Raw genomic sequence first — 7856 nt, forward strand, 5'->3', positions numbered from 1 at the left:
TGGGTCTCTGTCGGAAAACGCCGCACTGCTGTCGTCGACGACTACCGAAGGGATTCGAAGTCGCGCCGCCGCTGAGTTGCTACCGTTGCTCGCGAACCGCCGCCGATGGAGATCGCCGAGGGGTCGCGCTGCTGCTGGTTCGAGGAGACGCCGCCTCTACAATTGCCGCCGTGAGGTGTGGTCGCCGGAGAAGAAACTCAACGAGGAGGGGGGGTGACGGCGGCTAGGGCAAGAAGGAAGAAGAAGATAGAAAAACTCTATGTGTTTTCTTTTCTTTTCTTTTTATTAACTTTCTTTTCCTTTGTGTTAAAACCAAACCAACCCAAAAGGCCCAACATGACCAAGCCCAAGAGAAAAGAAATCCATTCCAACTTAAGACAAAACTAACCACACGGAGCCCGATATATATATAAATTTAATTAAAGTTTAATTTAACATAAATGAAAATCTCCTGATTCGAGATTAACCAACGGCCTGAGGGACCCGAGGCGTTACAGATGAAGCGCATGGACAAGCGCATGGATGATGGGTACGAAGGTATTAAGCTGAATTAAAATCCATCCGGAAGTTGTTGCGAAGAATCGCTAAGGTAATAACAGTTTTCACTTATAATAAGTATGATGTCGTTTTCATATAGCGATAACTAACTTGTCCTCTATTGTATAGGGTTTACCTGTCGACCCGAATGACATGAGAAGAGGCAGCATTCATGATGGTACTGGGCAAGGAGATGGTTCGAGTGATGGCCCTGGGCCAGGAGATGGTCCGAGTGATGCACCTAGTGGGGGACCAAGTGATCGGGGTGATGGTCCTAAGGATGGCGATGGTTCTACACCATCTCCTGGGGACGAGGACGACACGGATGACATGATCATCGATCCCCCCCATATGATCGTGCACGAGACAAAGGAACATCAGTCCGGCCAAACGATTGGGGACCAGGTCTTACCAGAACGTGAGGTATGTGTTCGTAATCCATAAGTTCAAATTCGATCGTAAGCATGGTCTAAAGAAGGTTACTCTTACCTGTATCAACAACATCCACCAGCCTTATCGCGCAAGGAAGACATGGGTACAGAGGACGTGCACAAGGAGTGTATGGATACCGGTCTACATGCGCGTTTTGAGGCTGCCCCTCTCGAGGAGACTCCTGTTCAGAGCAGACCGGTGAACCATATTATGATCGATTTCGCTTCCGTTAGAGTCATCTATGGACAACGAGTTATTTATTTTTGACTTTTCATCTCTAAACACAAGATTTTATTTGCTAACATAATTTATCCAGGACGAATACGCCGAGGATTTCACAGACTCTGATGCGGAAGGGCCGGGAGAAGCAAAATCTCATAATGCTGAGCATGCATCGACGTCGCAACCGGACTTGGATGAGGTACGTGTGCTATCGCAGCCCATTGAACGTTAGAACCCTCGGCAGGGGTCTCGGAAGAGGAAGCTCCTATGGAAGCTTCGGGGTCGTTCAATGTCATGGTGGACGGAAAGCGGAAGAAGGTAATGCGATATGACCCACTAGTCCACGTCCGCTCTGAACAAATCCAAAAGTTTCATGCTTGGCTGGCAAACCCTAACACCGACCGCGCCACTTGCAAATCATGTTATGGTGATCGAGGAAAGATATGGTTCCGTGACCTTATCACCTCAGGCAAGTGGATGACGAATGAGGTACGGGTTCGAAACCCTAAATATGTGTTGTACTGGTATTTAGTTTTTTTCTAACAACAATAACTTATATAGGTGATCGATTCGTTGTTTATGTTCACGCGGAACAAACTTGAGCAACGGCAGGACTTGTGTTGTCGAAGATTCACCACCAGTGACATTGTCCTTGCGGTATGTAATATATATATATATCTCATACGCTGACCATTCTTACAAATTCATGGGCTAATCGAACTTTTTTCTTCGTTGCAGAACTTTCTTCGACGAACAGACGAACTATATCAACGCATGACGGCTCGAACGCAGTACCTGCAAGAGTTGCAGCGGAATACGATTGGGTTGGCAAGTGTACGACCATCCTGAGCTATATGGACGGGACGCACACCGACTATCAGACACGATGGCTTGATCTGGATGTTGTTTACCTGCCATACAACATCGGTGGCAACCATTGGATTATGGTACACATCGATCTGCAGGATGATGAGATCATTATGTGGGATTTGATGAGGTCGATGACACCCTTTCCAACTCTGGAGTCGGAGTTACGTCTGATGACTGTTGTCCTATCGGCGTTGATGCACAGGGCCGGTGTTCAGGTATTGAGGCAGACACTACCGTATATGCCATGGCGCATTCATCAAGTAACGTCCGCACCTCAGCAAAGCGGGTCTGGCGACTGCGGGATGTTTTGTGTTAAATACTTCGAGTATGATGTAACAAGGTCAAATATGACCAGCTTAACTCAGGACAACATTAGTTTCTTTAGGGAGAAATTAGCCATAGAAATGTGGGCAAACCGATCTATATTCTGAATCAAATTCGCTTATTAGTACTCTGCCATCATTTTATTACCTAGCTCTTATAAACTACTTATCTTGCTTCGTATAAGAAAAATATGTTAAAAAGGCAATTTGATACATAAAACGAACCAATACAACATCGACCATTCATATTCTACCCAAAAACAACAAAGTATGGAAATCACTGAAACATTTCACGAGCGAGGAATATTTCAGTTAGTGCAAATGAAGTCGCTGAAATATTTCTTGGGCGAGAATATGGCCGTTTCGCCCGAAAAATGTTTTCATAACGCTGTTCTTGATGGAACTCTTAGACATGCACAGCGGAAGCTAAGGATCATAATACACTTAATGAAGCAATTTAACTAAAATAAGCATGCTTGAAAAAATGATGAAAAAGGTAAAGAGAAAGAGATTAACTTCATACCTTTGAAGACCTCCATTATAACTTCTTCTCCTAACTCAATGGGACCACCAATGACAAATCTATGCTATCCTCGGGTTGATGAACACGGTTCTGGGATCGAATTTTGAGTGAAAACAAAGGGAAAACACTAATTGCTAGGAGAAGACAATAGAAATTTGAGTGGAAAAATTCTGCACTTATGCAAGGAAGCATTAGCCTTATCCAAGTGATCTTCATCGCCTATATAAAGACCAAATGCATGCAAAGACAAGCCTTGCATGCCTTCCACTTCAAATCAATATCTCATATTAATTGGTTTTTGACACCTAAGCTTGATTAATCACATTAATCAAATTACAACTCTTTTTCATGCTTTGAACTTATTTAAAACTAATTTAAATAAGTCATACTCTCCATAATAATTAAATTTCAATTAGATTATATATTATATCTCATATAAAATACAATATTCCCTTAAAAACTGAATTTGAACACTTCAAATTCTTGCTTCACCTAGTTCATCAATTTTATCCTTTATGAGCTAGCATGGAGACCCGTTGGACCTACAGATCATGGGCTCCAACGATTCGAGACTAACCGGTCAAACTCTTTAACTTAGTTAATCAACATTCGTTAACTAACAGGACTGTCCACTATAGCCTGTAGATGCGTTCCCCTCACAGTAGATATATTTGTGTCCATTCGATATAACCGTCATCGGTAAGTTGATCCTTCACAGGCCGTTCGTAACCTCAGCTAGGTAAAAAAAACCGTTTTACCCCTGAGTTACATCTTTTCTCCTTAAGTACCACTATCCCTCTAATGAACAATTGATGTAGGATCAAATCACTAAATCCAATTCCTCTCGGGCCAGTGAGAGGATGAGGCCCCTTATTCAAGACCCGGGATCAGCCCTTAAGGGAAAACCTCTTTACTATCCCTAAATCGGGTAGGAGTGAATTCCATCTTGCTAATTCTATATCCCCATCTATCTACCCAGTCTTATCCCTGAAATGGGAGGCATATTGAGCAGTGCTGATGAGCTTACTCTCACTTATGCAGATCAAGGGAGAATCCTGAATAAATAGGAATTCATAGATGGCTCAGGATTTAGATCAAGTTATTTAGGTCATCAATAAACGAAATTAATCAGTGTTATCCATAAACGGTGTTAATACGTAACAGTGATTATTTCAGGGTCAGTCTTACACAATCTCATTGTGTAGAACACCCCCGCTCACATGTTTCTACACGAACGAATCAGTATCACTTCGTTTATGACACCTTACAACATTTTTAACAATCATAAAGCGGGCCGTATTTAATAGTGTCTCCAGGAAAAGGTACCCAACTTGACCCATGTACTATAGACTGTTTAGGCTATTTACTTGAACTTGATCCAGTTTATGTCTCCACATAAAGTCCAAGTACTCATTATAATAGCCAAGGGTTCGTAGATTATTGGATTTATTAAAAAACAAATTCACTTTCATTTAACAACATTTGTCTGAATAACCTCACATTAATGTTCACTGTTTACAAACTACGAGTTTTAGGACAGAGTACCCAACGGTTCTCTGCAATAGAACTGCATTCATGGACTCTGCAATGTTAGTTGTCATCTGATTGTACCTCAATCCAGGTTGATATGCGCGTGACCATTTATCGAACCCGAGTTCCTCCAAGTACTTTCGCAGTTCTGGGAATCCCGCAAGCTGATTCCAATAATACCTGAAGGTGTTCTTGAATGCCTTAGCTGCTAGGAGGTATAGCCATTCCACGCCTTCGCTCCTAATCTTGAACTTATCATTCAAGTTCATCTGCACGTGATGCATGCAACTAACGTGTTCAGTAGTGGGGAAGACAGAAGTTACAGAGTTATTAATGATTCGGTGCCGGTCAGACACGAACACCAATCTTTCAACATCTTCAATATAGCTCTTCACCCGCTCCAAGAACCAAGTCCATGAAGGGCTGTGAATCCCGAAGTGGAAATGGATTTTCGTTGCTGATTTTCGGGATACAAAATCGAGTTTTAAAGAAGAAAATACAGGGGAAATTCAAACCTTTGAAGAACGTTTCTTCAGTGAATTCCCCTCGAACACCACCACCAGATCTTCCTCGCTATCCTCTTGGGTCTCGGGATCGTGCTTGTGGTAGCACCTTGATCGAAGAGAGGGAGAGATTGAGAGAGTTTGAGAGAAATCCTGGGAGCATTTTTTTTTCCTCTTCTGTGTAACCTTCTATCTAATTCGCCAACACTTGGAGAAGAAGAAGAAGGGTGACGTGGGGTAACTCCCCACGTCACAAAACCTCCCACTCCCCTGCAATTTTGCAGGGGAGTTAATATTAATAATAATATTAATATATATATAATATATAATAATAATTAAAAAATATATATAATATATATATATATATAATTAATTAACCAAGGGGACCTAATGGACCTACAGATCCGAAGCTCCAACGATGCAAGATTAATCGGTCAAACTCATTGACCGAGTTAATCTAGATTCGTTAACTACGGGTCATTCCACTAAAGACCCACAGTTGCACTCTTCTCACTGCAGAATGTTTTCGTGTCCATGGATATACAACCATTAATGACGAGTCAATCCTTCACGAGTGTTCGTAACTCAAGTTGGGTCAAATTACCGTTTTACCCCTGAGTTACGTCTTACTCCTTAAACACCACTGCTCCTCTAATGAACAACCCGGTTATGGTTCAACCAATAACCGGAAGTTCCTCTCTGCCAATGAGAGGGTGAGGCCCCTTGTTCAAGTCCCGGAGTCAGCATTTAAGGGAACACTCACCTACTTCCCTAAAGTCGGGGAGGAGTGAATTCCATCTTGTGAAGTTATGTTCCTAGCTCCCCACTTGGTCTCGTCCCCAAAATGGTAGGAATGTTGAGTCGGCGACTCAGGCCACTCTCACCCATACAGATCAAAGAACGAGCCCTCAGGGCGGGAGTCCATAACTCACTCAGGATTGAGAATGAGTTGCCTGGTCATCCTAAGAAATGGCAATCTATTAGTTAACGGTGTTACATCTAAAGATTGCCTATTTCGCGGTCCGGTCTTATACAAACTCATTGTATAGGATACCCCCACTCGCATGTCTCCACACGAACGATCTGGATCGAGTCGTCTGTAACCTTTACAAAGCGGGTTGTATCCATAGTGTTGCCAGGATAAGGTACCTAGCTTTATCCATATATTGTAGACCCTTTAGGTTATTCACGGGATATTATCCATTCATATATCAGGGGTACATCAAATATATACCCCGTATATCAACTATATACTCAGTATATATACTGTCCCGATTACATCAAAAATAACCTTGGATGTTTAGTTTATTGGATTTTGGACAATGCAAAGCTATGATTCAACAACAAATTTATTGAATAAAACTTTATTAAATAGACATTTGTTTTTAGAAAATACAAACTACGAGTTTAGGGCAACACACCCAACAATCCATGACTCGTCCATTTCCCTGTCTACGATTCCAAATGCAAATGGATATATCTGATTATTACCATCAACAGAGGAAGCTATCAATATCACACCTTTATATTTTCGCTTCAAATGTTCACCGTCGATGACAATACGGCACGAATGCAACTTCTAAATCCTCGGATAGAGCAGCCTAGGGCCATGAATGCATATTGGAAATATTTATCATCCTCCAACTTCAACGAAAATACCGTGCCCGGGTTCACCGATTTCAACGCCTCACCGTGTTTACGCAAAAGAGTGTACGACTTCTTCGGCGATCCCATTACTAGTTCCAAAGGCCTTTCTCTCGCACGCCACGCTTTTTCATATCGGATGTTAACGTCGTAATTTTTCCGCATGTCATTAACAATATCCTTCAATCGATAATGACGACTTACATCCTCAAAGGTGGACTTTATAATCTGACCCACCACACGACTTTGAGCTTGCCGGTGGTCATGTTTCATTACCTCACGAGTGCAACTGTGAACCTCATAGAATGTAGGGATAAGAAAAGTATCTGAACCTTTAATTTTCCTTGAACGTAGGCTTCATTTGCACCCATCCTCGATGCATCCGACAGTGTACAAACTTTTTGTCGACTTCTTCACACGATATTCAAAATTCATCTTCATTGCGTACATCGAGAGTTTGAACTGCAAATCTTCTTTCGATCGAAAAGTACTCCCTACCGCAATGTCCTCCGCTTACGAACAAACTTCATCACCTGTCCTAACAATTTCCCTTGAGCAAGAAGCTTGACCGGTTGCACACGGTGCATTCATACTCACCACGTGCACTTCGGTCGAGCGATCCAACGATGGACCGGCTACATCCACTGGGTCTACTTCCTCATCGTTGTCAAAATCAACATCATCCTCGAATTCAGTATCGTGGTTGTCATCATCGTCGGCCTCATACTCGTACTCCACGTCGTTCTCATCGTTATCGTCCCATTGACCGCAATAGTTTGTTTCATCGTCACCCAAGTTACATGGGATTAGATTGTCTGTCAGCGGCGTCATTGATGGGACATAACATGATGGGCTTGGGAGCGTGGAATCAAAAGGAAGCGATGACGCATAATACAGAACGGTCTGCCCTAACTGGTGGGGAAATGATTGGAATGCTTCTGCTTCTAGAATGTTACGATTCATTGAACTACTTCCACTGCAATGTATTTCCTTCGGTACGACAGATACATACAATCGGACTTCGGAGGGATGTGGAGGGCCTCTTAAAAAAAATCTAAGGCTATGGTCATCAAAGATGTAATACTTCGGAACTTGGTACTGCAGATTGAACTTATATACACAGTGTATCATCATTTTGAACCGGTCTGGATCTATTCGGGTAAGGCTGAACATAGCACTAAGGAGCTCCTCATAAGTTATATAGTCGTCCACATTCAAACCTCCCATAATTCCACCTTCATATAGAAATTGTCACTCATTCCAACTACCACC

The 7856-nt window shown here is 42.4% G+C and overlaps 1 protein-coding gene across 1 annotated transcript; it reads left to right on the forward strand.

The window, feature by feature from the left end:
* The first annotated feature begins 2045 nt into the window (after positions 1-2045).
* On the forward strand, positions 2046-2492 carry LOC111025779 (uncharacterized). The gene has a single exon (XM_022303670.1). It carries the CDS (start codon positions 2046-2048, stop codon positions 2490-2492), a length of 447 nt encoding a protein of 148 aa, XP_022159362.1.
* The last annotated feature ends 5364 nt before the right edge of the window (positions 2493-7856 follow it).

Source organism: Momordica charantia (assembly GCF_013281855.1).
Source record: "Momordica charantia cultivar OHB3-1 chromosome 8 unlocalized genomic scaffold, Mcharantia_2.0 BLBB01000008.1, whole genome shotgun sequence".
NCBI lineage: Eukaryota > Viridiplantae > Streptophyta > Magnoliopsida > Cucurbitales > Cucurbitaceae > Momordica > Momordica charantia.

Excerpts from the sequence above, each read along its gene's own strand:
- LOC111025779 (XM_022303670.1), top strand. The coding sequence starts at position 2,046 with ATGGACGGGACGCACACCGACTATCAGACACGATGGCTTGATCTGGAT.